At 45.4% G+C, this 14,775-nt stretch overlaps 1 protein-coding gene and 1 long non-coding RNA gene across 5 annotated transcripts in view; both read left to right on the top strand.

The window, feature by feature from the left end:
* Positions 1-2,069: 2,069 nt before the first annotated feature.
* LOC308573594 lies at positions 2,070-10,023 on the top strand. Its single transcript, XR_014002118.1, has 3 exons — positions 2,070-2,272; positions 8,685-8,764; positions 9,965-10,023. It is a non-coding gene; the product is annotated as an uncharacterized lncRNA (long non-coding RNA).
* Positions 10,024-10,026: 3 nt separating this feature from the next.
* Positions 10,027-14,775, top strand: part of TRPM1 (transient receptor potential cation channel subfamily M member 1) — a gene marked incomplete at its 3' end in the record, with an annotated part of 48,640 nt that continues 43,891 nt past the window's right edge. For all 4 annotated transcript variants that reach the window (XM_081170543.1, XM_081170542.1, XM_081170541.1 and 1 more), the window contains exons 1-3: positions 10,027-10,163; positions 11,744-11,957; positions 13,397-13,521. In XM_081170543.1, coding sequence (XP_081026669.1) covers positions 10,161-10,163; positions 11,744-11,957; positions 13,397-13,521 — 342 coding nt within the window. In that variant the 5' untranslated portion in view covers positions 10,027-10,160. The remainder of the gene's footprint in view (positions 10,164-11,743; positions 11,958-13,396; positions 13,522-14,775) is intronic.

Below are 14,775 nucleotides of genomic sequence, written 5' to 3'. Positions count from 1 at the left end.
ATGGGAAGCTGCTTTATTGTGAATCAGGCCTTTGGCCTGTCTAGCCCAGTGTCATCTGATCTGAACTCCGGAGCACCTGCATTTAACATTAAGAACTGGGGTCTGAGTTTGCTTGTTTACATCTTTCCTCCTCATCTTTTTCCTTTTGTGCCATATATTTTAGTTTGTAAGTCACAGGCCAAGGATTGTCCTTTTTTATTGATCTGTAAGTAGCACTGTGGGTTTTCTTATTTAAAAAAAGCTTTAATGAAAGAAATATGACAAATAAATGTAAAGCAATGCACTTCCATTCTGCTCTGGCTTCTCTACAACGTTATGCCTCAGCATCGCCTGAAAATGCCTTACAGGTCCTTGGTCCATCCATTGGTTCAGCAGCAGCAGCATCTCTTAATTTTTCTCAAGCAGATCACCCACCTCAGCCTTTGCTAGTAGAGAACCTTCTATCTGCCAATGCCAAGGAAGTGAAAAGTGATAGCTCAGTAGTGGAGCATGTAGCCTGAGTACAGCACATGCCTTGACAGCTCCACAATAGATTTCCGGTAACAGAACTGGGGAAGACCTATGCCCCCTAGAGAGTTAGTGTCAGCCAGACTGGTAGGCAGTGGACCAGGTGATCCAAAAGTTTGGGTCATCCTAAGGCAGCTTCATGTGACCATGAAGAGCTATGGGTCCTCTCCCCAGGTGGATGCTATGTTTGCAAGTGAAACACCCTTTGCTAACCAGAGTCTAGAATATTGTTGGAGTAGTGCTGAGTGGAAGGGATTGTTGCATTTAAGGGAAGTGTCATGCAAGGCAATAATTCTGCTGAATAGGGGGCAGCCTTCCCCTATCGGCTGTCTGAGCATCTGGGGCAACTAGCAGCTGCTGATCTCTGTGTTCTGAGCAATATGTTCCCACATAATATTGTGCATTTATTTACTATGTTTTAATCCCCACTCCTACCCACAAGGGGCTTGGTGTCCCCCTCCTGACTCTCACAACAACCCTGAGAAGCAGGTTATTGAGGAACAGAGATGTAGTTTGTGATTGTTTAGCTGGAAAGATCTGCATTGAACTTTGGGCTTGTATACACGCAGGAGTGGCTAAGGCTTTGCATGCAAATAGTCCCAGGTCCAGTCCCCTAGTGTTTCCACTTCAAAGGGAGCAGGCCAAGGGTAGATATCTGCCTGGACAGCTGCTGCCAGCCGGAGCAGACAATACTGAGCTAAACAGAAGATCAGTGCCCTGAATCAGTATCATAGGTGCTGGAGCCCTGGGTGCCCAAACACCCACAAAATTCCCCATGAAGGTGCCAGACACCACAAATTTCAGTGCCAGGGCCATGCATGCTGCACGGCACCCATGGCCCCAGGCACCCATGGTCGCAGGGCCAAGCTGGCACTCCTGATTGGTATTGGGTGCAGCTCAAGCCAATATATTTCTTTTTGTACCATTCCCTGTAGTAGCGATAACAACTATGCTAACACCAAACGCTGTCACTTGCTATTTAAAGTTGGCAGCCATATTCCAAAACCAGCTCAGCCACACAGCAGTAATGATGCTGTATGAGGGCGGGATATGTGTGTTTGTTCCCAGTTGTATGGCCTATTGACTGCTTTCCATGTTGACATCCAGCCCAAGTTCATTTTGCTCAAAAAAGGATTAGATAGAATTAATGCTATATGCCCTCCTTTCCCCTTTTCCCAAAGAATGTTGAGCTGTGCACTTAATGAGAACCCCATAAAGGGCTATTAGGTCCAATTGTCCCAATTATGCAGATAGCGGTGAAATTTCAGCAGAACAGAGAGGGTGTGTTTCAGATTAGAAGTTGCAAGCTTCCAAAATCCAGCTGGCCTTTTCTGTTGAGCCAGCATTCTTACAAGTTGCTCTAAGCCACTTGTTTGGAAAAGGGAAAGAAGATTTAACAAATTGGAGATTTGGGTGCTATCAAAGTCAGTATGTTGTGCCTCGTTCTGCCATGAGATGGAAACTCCCTCCGGGCAGGGAGATGAAGAGTCATGGGACGTCTAAAGGATTACCTTCGAAAAGAGTCATGAGACTGGTTTGAACAAAGAATCAACTCACATGCTTATCATATGAGGCACTCTTCTTAAAGTGAGGATTCTGGTGGACTTCAGAAAGACTGGGAGTCCTAGCCTTTAGAGGAGATTAAACAACTCTGTAAGCAATAGAAAGGAAAGTGGGACAAAGCTTAAACTTTAATTCTGGTTATCTCTGTTCAGTGTCCACCATCTTTCCATTCTTCAAAGTAAAATGTTCTGCAGAATAACAGGTAGGCTGACTTATTTCAAATTCCATGTTATTTCATCATTGCCACTGAAACTTATTTACGTGCATTTTGTTTATTAAGATGATGATGAAATACCGTATCTAATTTTGGATGTTGAAAAAGAGGGTGCAAGAGCTGCAGTGATTTACCTTTGGGTTTGTTGAATCTGGCAGAATTACTCTGAAAGAGGTTGCCAGAGAAGATAGGATAGAGCAGCAGTGAAGTTTAGAGGCCAGCATGCTAAAGATGCTTTCATGAATATGTGTGGGAATGATGGAATGAGACCTTGGTTTTGCAACACCTCCCCAAATCTATAGCTGCTTCCAGTCTCTAGGATTTAAAAACCCTGACCTCATTGGTGTTTGCTAGGGATGTGCAGTGACCACCACCACATATTGAGAAATAGCCACAGTCTTCCAAACAAATTTCATGCTTATCTTAAATTCTTCCAATATTTCTCCTCGGAAGGAACCTCCAAATTTACCTTGATTTTGTTCTTGGCAAAATTTAGTCAGTCAGAAGTTCTTATTCCAGATGTGAATGGATAATTTCTTCATTGACTCAAAATTTCCAATAGGACAATCGGTGTAGGCAAGAAGCAGACAACATTCACTGGACTAATTAACAAAATAGACTGTTCTCCGTAAGTCACAAATGTGTGGAGGCAAACACAATTTTTCAGAAGTTATTGAAACGCTGCTTGCTTCCTCTGAAATTATTGTGAACCTTCTCCTGACCAGGAAATATCCAAATGTGTCTTTAAAATTTAATTTGGGTGGTAACTAAATGAGGACATGCACACACCTTTAAAAAATATTTGGAGTCAGCTGATAGAATATTTTGGAGGGGCCATAAGATCCAGGCAGATTTCGATGGAAAGATTCATGACCAGAATTGTGACTTTGTGGATTGGTGCTAAAAAAACACACAAAACAAAACTTGCTTTTCTCCATTTCATGGAGGAAGTATATTGTCTCCAAAACTGGCCATGGTTCATATTTAAGGAGGTAACCCCCTCCCCACCCTGCATATTTCTCATGCCATATATTTCTACCCTCTCTTGAGCATCGTAAAAGGAGCCCTGGCCAGTGGTAGCTGGTGGGGTCCTGCAATAGATTCTGATGGGGGAAAACCAACCCCCACACCCTTGTTGCCAGGGGGCAGGAGGTGGAGGTGGCAGGAGGCACAAAGTGGCAGGCAGCTGGTGTCAGAACCATGCAGATCCTCAAGCGCTGGCTTGCTTTTAATTCTGGAAGGGAAGGGACCACCCCATGTGAGTTTGTCCTTGTAGCCTGCATGCATCATCCAAGCAAGCAGTAATTCCCTGGCCTTTACATGGCACCCCAAGGGAAGCTTCATGGTTGAGCCGCCTCCACTCTGTACATCAAAAACAGCCAGCTAGTAAGAAATTCAACAAAAGAGGTTCCAGTTGCATCCTCTTGGGAGCTGCATGATGATGGTGATGCTGACACAAGAGGACAGACCATTGTTAACCACTGACCCGAGATGCACTTCCAAAGTGGCTTAAACTTTGGTATAAAATTTGGTGTCGCGGTTGATAGTGACCTTGCTGGCTGTGCTACATCTTTTCCTCTCCTGTTGAGCAGGGTAAGCCCCTGAACACTGCCATTAATCTGTCATAATCCTTTCCGTGTTCCTTCATGCGAAGGCTCCTGCTGGAAGGATACTTAGTTTCCCCAAACATCCAGGGAGCTACGGCTAGCCGTCTTCCTGGAGAGCCCAGGAAGACTTCATCTTGCAGAACATCCCCTGGGCATCCCACTACTGTGTAGAGGTGAAGCCAAACCAAGAAGATGCCATTTCTCTAAGACTGTATATGTTTTCACTACAGTGTTTTCAGTGGATTATAATCAAGCTTTTGGTAAGAGGATTAAGCATCCTACAGCAGTGAAACTTCAAAGGCCTACTGTACATATGTTGGTTAGCTTTTCATTCCAGTGATTTATAGCACCTGCTTTTGTCTTCTCATTATCATGAGGAATATGCAGTAGGCAGGTACCAGCCATGGGAAGAAATTAGTTGGCTTTGCTTGTTGATGTGGACCTACCTAAATCACACTTCCCAAACCAAAATGCATACCAAAACAGCTGTTCTTTAACATTTGAATTTTTCCAAATTTTGTGATGCAGTTCTCCAATGTAGGAATGCTTCTTTTAAAGGGGGAAATATATTCGGGGGAAATGTGCACGAAATGCACGTATCAGTGAAAATAATGTACAAAAATGCATTATATTGAGGGGAATTGTTTTAAATGTGTGCTTTATACAAAAATGCATACAACAATGTGTATGTTGTGGTGCAACAGTTAAAGTGTTGGACTAGGAGGGAATGTTCCCTGTGTGCTCCAAGACTGGAGGGTTGTGATGGTCCAATCTCCACATGTGTTGTTGTTTCTTCTAGGGAAATGTAGCGGTTGAAGGGGGGTTGGTGATGTGGGTGGGTGTGTGATTAGCTGTGGTAATATGGGGGCAGCAGCATTGCATGAGCACAGGCACACATGTGCCAGACCAGTGCACGCACACAGACTGGCAGGTGGGCATGCCAGGGGTGTATGCACCCCAGCGGGTGAAGCGCGGAGGGTGAAGGAGCCCACCCCAGCACCTCAGCCCTTGCTGCTGACACTGCCAGAGCGACCAAGCAGGGCTGTGCTGTGCCACCTGCCCACCTGCGCAGGGGAGAGCCTGACCAGCTGACACGGCACTTGACGGGCACAAACCAGGCGCCCCCATGCCAATGCCCCAGTGCGGCCCAGTGCTCCTGCTTTGCACCCCCTCAAAAATCCATGCCTGGGGCCATGGCCCCTCTGGCATCCCCTGCGCTACGCCCCTGTATGGGGGTTCTCAAGGGTGGGTGAATGCTGCTGGTATAAACACAAGTGTTTATAGGTTTTTGTTGTTATTATGTAAAACGATAACAGTGGACCTCTTCCTCTCCCTTTCCCATTTTGTCTTCACAACAGGCCTGTGGGGTAGGTTAGGCTAAGAGATAGTGACTGGCCCAAGGACATCCAGTGAGCTGAGTGGGTATTTCAAATCCTTTTTGCTCAAAAATGAAGAAAAGGGGGGGAATGATATATTTATTATGAAGTATTCCTAAATACCCACAACAAAGAAACACAAGGTTGCTTTTAAACTGCAGACATACCTCAGAGATCTTGCAGGTTTGGTTTCAGACCACCACAATACAGTACAGCAAATATCACAGTAAAGTGAGAAAGTTGTTTCCCAGGGCATCTGAACGTCATATTTCCAAGACAGTGCAGTCTGTTACGCCAGGCCACCCTGGCTGCAGAGGGGGAGGGGGGAACCCGGCTCCAGCCCTCGCCAGCTCCACTCCCATGGCCAGAAGAGGGGCGGCAGTCGGGGTGTGGGAGGCTGGGCTGCTGCAGCTTCACCCGTGTCCTTGTGAGGAGCATTATCTGCAAAGCACAATAAAACGAGGTATGTCTGCATTTAGATCTTGAATTTATCCAAGCTTGAGCATCTGCGCAGAATTGCTGTAAATTTTAAATCACTTTTGACACTCCTCTATTTGAAACACCAGGCACAGTCTTGCATGGAACGTTTGTATCCCCAGCCTAATATCAGCTGGTGAAAGACTTCCAGAAACACAACTAGTTGGCAAATCACGAAACTTGAGATCTTTGCATGGTTTAAGGTCGGCACTAGAGGAGATTTTGTGGTCAGCACTGGATGTATTTTTAACAGCTTTGTTAAAAGAGACTGTAAAGAGTTCCCAAAGGACCTCTTCACCGGCAGATAATAAGCAGAGTAAGCTTTTTGGAATGACATGTATGGAGCTATAATTATGGGGAATGATTTACCTGTTGATTTTCTGTCTTTGGGCCTCTCGTTACCTGTGTGTGACCCCTGCTTGATTTTTGACACTGTCTGCACCTGGAAAAGAGGGTTCAAATTTGTATGTGATATCCATTTTATGGAAATTAGAGCCACCTTTGATAACTGTAGCAGGACCCAATCTACATATACAGTCCTCTGGGCCCAGAAAATCCCATCCCATTTCCACCCCACCCCATTCACATGCCATAGTCTTCAGGTAATAGATTCAGAGATATTTTAGTCATGGATAAACCTTCCAAAATTATTCTGGGACAGTAAAACCTCTTTCCTGCTGCCCAGAAAGGAGAAATTTATATTTCTATGCCACATCATGTGTAAATGTCTTATCTATCCCAGACAGTGAGAGGACAATGATATTTCTTTATGAACAGAAGGTGCACCCCCACACTCAGAACAGAAGCTACCTATAGATTCTGCTTTTGCTACCTGTGACCACCTCGTCAGGGCTACTTTTGTTCCCAAGCACCTGGGTTTAGAAACATCACCGTTTGGGAAAACACAGAACAAGGAATCCTAGTTTGGGATAGTGAATGGTTTGGATTACTGGAATCTGGGGACGTGCCCTTTCTTCCTTCTTCTGTGCAAGTTAATAGCAAAAATTACCCATGGTGCGCACTGGTTTAACATCTTGTTGACTATGGCCCCAAATCTTGTTCCTGGTTCACTGAACTGCATTTGCCATTTTACTGCCCATTCTCTCAGTTTGGAGAGGTCCTTTTGCAACTCTTCACAATCTCTCTTTTGTTTTAACCACCCTGAACAATTTGGTACCATCTGCAAACCTGGCCACCTCACTGCTCACCCCTTAACTTTAGATCATTTATGAACAAGTTAAAATGTGCAGGTCCCAATACTGGCCCTTGCGGGCTGTACATCTCTCCATTGGGAGAATTGTCCATTTATACCTGTCCATTAACCCCAGCTGGTCCAGGCTGGAGGGCACAGTTTGGCAGAGGCTGCTCTGTGGGTTTGCTTTGATTCCAGCTGTAGGTCTGTATAGGTCTGTATTCCAGCCAGTACTGTATAGCTCAGTGCCAGAGGCCATGCTTTGTGTGCAGAAGCCCCCACATTCAACCCCTGCCATTCCAGTTAGAAGACTCAGACAAGCAGGCAATGGAAAAGGCAAGAGCCTTTTCTGCCCTCTCCTAGGACTCAGGGGAGCTTCTGCCCATCAGAGAAAGCAATACATTAGCAGACCCTCCAAGGGTCCCTATTTTCCAGGCACAGTCCCAGATTTACAGACATCATCCCAGTTTCTGTTTTGATTCCGGAATGTCCCACTTTTCCTTAGGATGTCCCTATTTTCAATGGACATCCTAGGGCAATCCTGTATAGGGAAGTTTTTTTTAATGTTTAATGTTTTGTTATGTTTTAAAATATGTTGGAAGCTGCCCAGAGTGGCTGGGGCAACCCAGTAAGATGTGTGGGGTATAAATAGTAAAATTATTATTATGGAATTGGCCATCCCTATTTTCATCGGAGAAATGTTGGAGGGTATGCATTAGTTAGACGAATAATCTGGCCTGGTATATAGGGCAGTGTCTTGTATTCCTAGTTGGCTGCTAGATATAATATACCTTTCCCCCATAGGATTCTGCCCGGATCCTGAGGACTTTCTCTGCGTGTCCCCATTGAGGGAGGCCCAGAGGGGGACAATGAGAAAACAGGTCTTCTCTGCAGTAGCCCCCACCTCACCCGGTTGATGGAATGCTCTTCCCAGGGAGACCCACCAATGTTATCATAATTTTATTATAATTCTGGTGCTAACAAAGACATTTCCTAGGCATTTGAGCAGCACCAATGATATGACACTGTGCTGCTAAATCTGGTTGCTGTTTTGTTTAAATACTGCTTATGTGATTCTTACTGAGTGTTTTTAAAAAAATACTTTGGTTGTAAAATGGTTCCAGACTTTTTTTAAAGTGGGAAGCAATGTATAAATTGAATTCACCTAACTTAACCCAACCTACTTGTAGTAGTAGAACTTAATGCAGGACTCCGTCTCCACAGTACAATGTAAAATTTGACTTTCCTAACAGTCTTAAAGTTAAGCACTCTGCTTAGCTGGTTTAAGTCTCGTCAAGATATACTATGCTGCTTTTGTTTTTCTTCTGTATTTGTAGTTCTTTTTTCTGGGGAGGGGGGTGATTCGTTTGACTTCCTTCAATCATTGTTATTTCACATTTAACCAAACCTACTACCATGTGTCAGGACAACCCATCAAAGGGGCCCAGTTTCACACATGCAAGGACCATAGCTGTCAACTTTTCCCTTTTTTAAGGGAAATTCCCTTATTCCGAATAGAAAAGGGAACAGTTGACAGCTATGGCAAGGACACAGCGTTTGAGACTACATTTGATCTTTGGAGCCCCTCTCTTTCTGGTTAATAGGAGGTAGGGAAAAGCCACCACAACAAATGCTCTTAAGATGTGCTGCATTTTTGTAAACTAGTCTTGAAATACATCCTTTTTTCAGGTAAACATCACTATCTACCATGTGACATCAAATTATTTCTTTCTTCCTTCCCTCCTTAGGGTCAAAAAGCTTGGATAGAAAAAACCTTTTTCAAGAGGGAGTGTATCTACATAATTGCCAACAGCAAAGATGCTACCAGGTGACCCATCTTCTGCTTCCGCATGTTGGTTTTGCGCACCAAACAAGCAATCTTTTGTCAGCAGCAGGAGGAGCAGCCCTCATGGGAAAATGGGGGGCAGGCACTCTCCCTCCCCAGAATTTGAGGCAGCCACTTTCATTGCTCAGAAACAAGTAGGGCGTGTCAGCCAGGATCAGGCTCCAGGCAGCTGGGCTCCAGGATCAGGGGGGAGCTGGAGTCAGTGCAAGTGGGAAAAAGGATGAAACTGGTCCAAACAGGCAGGTATTGTATACCAAGGCAGGAGTAGAGGGCAAGAGGGCAAAAAGCAGGTCACATTAAAAGACATGCAGGGGGCAATTTTATTTTTTAAAATTGGTATTTAGACAGCATCCTACATAATTAAAATGCTGTGGCAGTGTTCAGAAGTATAGGCAACTTGCTCTTGATGAGGGCTTTATAAGGCCGGGTAAACTGTGACTGGCCCTTGAGGTCAGCTGACAGGCTGCTCCGGCAGGCTGGTTCTGCAGCCTCCATGGTAGCCTTGGAGCAGAGAGCTCAGGCTGCCAGTGATTCAGAAGGAAAGATGCTGGAGTCTGGCTTCTTGGAACCCCAGCTGAAAACCTCCCATGGCACCTTATAACTGAGAGAGAAAGGGCAGACTTCTAGGTGGTATAAGCAGATCTGACAGTTTTCTGTGCATCTGCTTGTGTGTGTAGTGCTGCATGGAACTTGGCAGAAGATGAGCATACCATTCTGGCCCCAAAACATGCTCTGATACGTGATTTTTATTCCCTCCTCAGGGTCTAACTGATTTGCTTCATCTTTTTTTATATAAAAAACCCCCCAAACTTGAATGCCTGAAAAAGTGCACCGCTTAGTCAGGTGTCAGGATTCCCCCACTCAGCATTAAAACTGCAGATGGAAAGCACTGTCTTAAAAGAGGTATTCTCCCCCTTTCTCATTCAGGAGGGGATATCCATTCTAAGATGTTGCAATCCATGTGCAACAACCCAAAACAAAGGAAGCAAGCCTTTTCTTTTTACTTGGATGAAAATATATGCAAAATCAATCCATTGATTAATCTACTAAAACCCCTGTAATCAACTAAGTCCCTGTCTTTCATCACAAGGGGCAACATCCCTATTAGATTTTTAAACATGAAGAGGGGAATGTTCTAAGTCAACTGCTGGCTGCAGGCTCACAGTTGCTCTTTGCCCTCAGGTGCTGCTGCGGCCAGCTTCTTACACAACACACCCCAATTCCTCCGAGTATAACTGCGAACAAGAATGAAGAAGACGCAACGAAGCAGGTGGATACTCAGCCTGAGAAGTGGTTTGTCAGTAAGCACACCCAAGCACTCCCAACTGATGCCTATGGAAATCTTGAGTTCCAAGGTGGAGGCCACACCAACAAGTCCATGGTATGTGGGAACCTCTATTTCACCAATAGAGACAATATAGCCCAGTGAAGAGAGGGGTAGATTTCCGAAGCCTGGCAAGGGGAATGTCCTTAGAGTGGCTGGAGAAACCCAGCCAGATGGGCAGGGTATAAAAAATAAATAGATAGATGATATTATTATTATTATTATTATTATTATTATTATTATTATTATTATTATTATACAATGACCAGATTCCAGTTTTTGTTTAAAGTGAGTTTGGGAAAGTGGATTCTTCCTTTGGCAACTAGACCACATTGAGGGAAGCCCAAAATCTTAAGACTGCTGACATTGGTGAAGCAGTGAAGATAAAACGTGCCATTGGGTTGCAAGTGAGGAGGCTTCCCAGGAAGCAAGGATAGGGGAATCCTCCATATAGCAAATGGAGGGGAAAGGGTCGATTAACCCCTTCTTCCTTACACCTGGATTTAGAGATGCATTTTTGCTGTTGTTAAGGCTATCAGTTGTATCATCAAAAGTGGCACAGTCCCCCACAGTCCACCTTTTGTTTAGACTGGGCAAAGACACCTTGTGTCTTTGGGAGGGAGCTGAGCTCCTCCCCCTCTTACTCTTGAAACATTAGCTTGGTCTTTTACGCTGCCACAAGACGCCTTGCTGTTTATGTTGCATTACTGATTTGCAAGCCTGTCTTTGCTACCTTTGCTGTGTCCCTCTGATTCGCCTGCGCATGTGCAGAGTAGCAGTATCTTAGAATGATCATGGAATCACAGAGCTGGAAGGGACCCCAGGGGTCATCTAGTCTAGCCCCCTGCAATGCCAGAATCTCAGCTAAAACCTATCACGAAACTCTGCATTGCATTATGCTCTGGGCCATCAAATAAAAAAGAACAGCAGTAGATTTAGGATAGACAATAGAAAATATTTATTCACACAACACATACTTTCCTTTCTGCGAGACACAGTGCTGCCGGCCAGTGACTCTGATGGCTTTAAAAGGGAATTGAGTGATCGATCAATAGCTGTTAGTTGCATTAGCTGGCAAAACCTCCCTATTCAGAGGGAGTGTACCTCCAAATGCTAGGTGTTGGGGAGAAACATCAGGAGAGGGCCATTGCCTTGTGGATTTGCTTCGTGTTCACCTGCTTGGCCAGTATGGGAAGCTAAACTCTGTGAACTTTGGATCTGATTGAGGAGCATCTGATACATATATGCTGCTTAATCAACAAAACCCTCTAAGTGGTTTACATAAAACGACATGAAATATTCTTTTAAGATACTATTAAAATCACAGCTCAGAAAACAAATATACATAACATTTATCAAAACATAAGTAAAACCTGCAGTTTTGCAACAAATATACATAATAAAACTACATATCTGGCCAAGAAGCTTTTAGCAGGCACCGAAAGCAAGACAGCAAAGGCACCTGCCTAATATCAGTGGACAGGGCGTTCCAGAGTTGACAGTGCTGCCACACTGAAGGATAAATTCCTTGCAGACGTTAAGTGGCACTTACAAAGAGCAGGCATGGATGGGGTAAAGAGATCCTTTAAGTAAGCTGATCCCAGCTGCTAAGTTGTTTGTGTCCACCTGCCTTGCAGTACATCCGAGTGTCATATGACACAAAGCCAGACTCGCTGCTCCACCTGATGGTGAAAGACTGGCAGCTGGAACTCCCCAAGCTCCTAATATCCATCCACGGGGGACTGCAGAACTTCGAGCTGCAACCCAAGCTGAAGCAAGTCTTTGGGAAGGGCCTCATCAAGGCCGCCATGACCACAGGGGCTTGGATCTTCACCGGGGGAGTCAGTACAGGTAAGAAGTGCACTCTTGGCCTGCTTATTTATATGCTGACCTTTGGCTGATGAAAACTATGTTTTCTTGCCGGGGTGCAGGAGAGAGATGAGCAGGGATTTAATCCAAGGGGCTGTAACTGTGTCATTTTCACGCAGAATGAATTAACTGTGCTGTGTGCTCTTAAGAACAATGCAGCCTTCCATCCCCTTTCCTCTCCTCCCTTGGCCTGTGCTAGGAGCCTTGCCAGAGAGCTGTATGTAAAGGTAAAGGTACCCCTGCCCGTACGGGCCAGTCGTGTCCGACTCTAGGGTTGTGCGCCCATCTCACTTAAGAGGCCGGGGGCCAGCGCTGTCTGGAGACACTTCCGGATCACGTGGCCAGCGTGACGAAGCTGCTCTGGCGAGCCGGCACCAGCGCAGCACACGGAAACGCCGTTTACCTTCCCGCTATAAAGCGGTACCTATTTATCTACCTGCACTTAATGGTGCTTTTGAATTGCTAGGTTGGCAGGAGCTGGGACCCAGCAACGGGAGCGCACCCTGCCGCGGGGATTCGAACCGCCGACCATGAGATTGGCAAGTCCTAGGCACTGAGGTTTTACCCACAGCGCCACCCGCGTCCCTAGAGAGCTGTATAAATCCCCGTTTAAGAACCCTGTCTGTTTCCAACAGCCGGTAGTCAAGGTTCAACAGACAACACAGTAACAAGAGATTTTTATACCATTTTCAGTTTTGCGTGGGACACCTCATAGAACAAAACAAAACGATGACATCCTGTTCTTTTTTATATTAAACCTTTGTCCATGTGGATCTTCTTATTGCCAACTTTTGAGTTTTAAAATACTAAACCACCTCAAAACAGACTGAGTCAGGGCAAAAAGTGGAGTGTCACATACAAAGGTGGAAGAAAAGTCATAACCTTGCAGGTTATGTGAAGAACCTGGCCAGTGGAACCCAGACCGCCAACACTGGTTGCTTGATCAGGCAGGGTTTATTGTGCTCCTGTGCATGCGTGTGAAAGAGGGAGGCTGGGAGGGTGACTGTGAGAACACACTTTTAATGAGCTGTGACTCTGGCATGCCCATCCATGCACACAACTGAAATGGAATGGGACTTAGTCCCAGTTAATAAGTTCCATCACTTTCATTGGGAATAAGTCAAGACTCACTTTTGCTGGGTGGAGGCTTAAAGTGCTCAATTCTTTCTAAAGATTTGGTGCATTTAAAACCTTTTAAGCAACCTTCCTGAAAACACTGAAGAACATGGTACCGGTAAAGTAAGGGCCCAGGTTTATGTGTCTCTTCCATTAAAGCAGATTCATAGCAAGTCCTCCCTGGAGTATCCTAATAAATGAGAAATGAAGGGGGTGTTTTTACTGGAGAAGGCTCTTTCTGTCTCCCTCTGTGATGTATGCAGCTGCCCCCCAGGGAAGACTAACAGACTCGATCCCTCCTGTAGGTGTCATTCGCCACGTTGGAGATGCCTTGAAAGATCATTCTTCCAAGTCCAGAGGACGCATCTGTGCCATAGGAATTGCTCCGTGGGGCATTGTGGAAAACAAGGAGGATCTGATTGGGAAAGATGTAAGTTCCCACACATTCTGTGGATTTTTGCCAGATTCTCTTGCTCTCGCTGCCTTTGATTTGCTGGGATCCCTTGATTCTTATCAGCAAATCAGACGAAGCATTAAAGGGTTGCTTGTGCCGCCTTATGCAGCGCTGCATCCCAAGGTCAGGGCAGGAGTTTTGAAGGAAGGGGGAGGATGGTGGTTGCCACTTTTTGTGCATTCTTTTGTCAACCATGTTACAGGCAGAAATCAACAGGTGAAGCTTTCCCCAGCTCAGAGATATGCAGACCATGTCCAGTCATTTAAGAGGAGGCAATCTTCCCAGAGCTTTGGAGGCCCTTCTCACAGGCCACATTCACACAATACATACACAATAGATGTAAAGCACTGAAGTTTATTACGGGTGCTAAGAGTTGTTAGGGGACCCCCATCCATTCCCCTCTAGAGAACTCCAGCTCCCAAAGTTCCCTGGGAAAAGGGGTTGACTGTTAAATCGTTCGTTTTCTCTTTGCCTTTAGCCACATTTAGCTCAGGTTGAATGCAGTGCTAAATTATTATTATTATTATTATTATTATTATTATTATTATTATTATTATTATACCCTGCTCATCTGACTGGGTTTCACCAGCAACTCTTGGGCAGCTTACAGCATACATAAAAAGATAGTAAAACATCAAACATTAGAAACTTCCCGATACAGTGTGGCCTTCAGGTGTCTTCTAAAATCTGTGGAGTTCTTTATTTCCTTGACATCTGAAGGGTGTTCCACAGGGAGGGTGCCACTACTGAGAAGGCCTTCTGCCTGGTTTCCTGTAACTTCGCTTCTCGCAGGAAGGGAACCAGCAGAAGACACTCGGTGGAAGACCTCAATGACCGATAATAATCTCTTAGCATGAGGGGGAGGGCCCAACTTTTTCTAGCCCAAGGGCAAGATTTTGTTCTGTGCGGCCTTCCGAGGGCCAGCTGCCAGCAGTGGTCAGGGCCAAGTGCGAAAGTGAGCAGAGCAGCTACTGTGAATTTTGCCTTTGTGCAGCAAGCTATTTTCTACACACTCTTGCAGATCCCTCTTTATCCTCCAGGCAAGCGAGAAGCATCGTCCTTCCAGCCAGCTGCAAAGCAGGACTGGTGTGGGCGTGGCTTCAGAGCCTGGAGAGAGCCCCCCCCCAAGTCAAGCAGAGAGGCGGGGGGGGGGGAGCCCTGCATTTGGCCCCAAGGTCTAAAGATTCCCAGCCCTGGTTTAGTGTTACATGAATGCCATATCCTCCAAGT

This window comes from Podarcis bocagei (assembly GCF_964188305.1).
Source record: "Podarcis bocagei genome assembly, chromosome: 14".
Taxonomy (NCBI): domain Eukaryota; kingdom Metazoa; phylum Chordata; class Lepidosauria; order Squamata; family Lacertidae; genus Podarcis; species Podarcis bocagei.
This window is presented reverse-complemented; position numbering and strand designations above follow the sequence as displayed.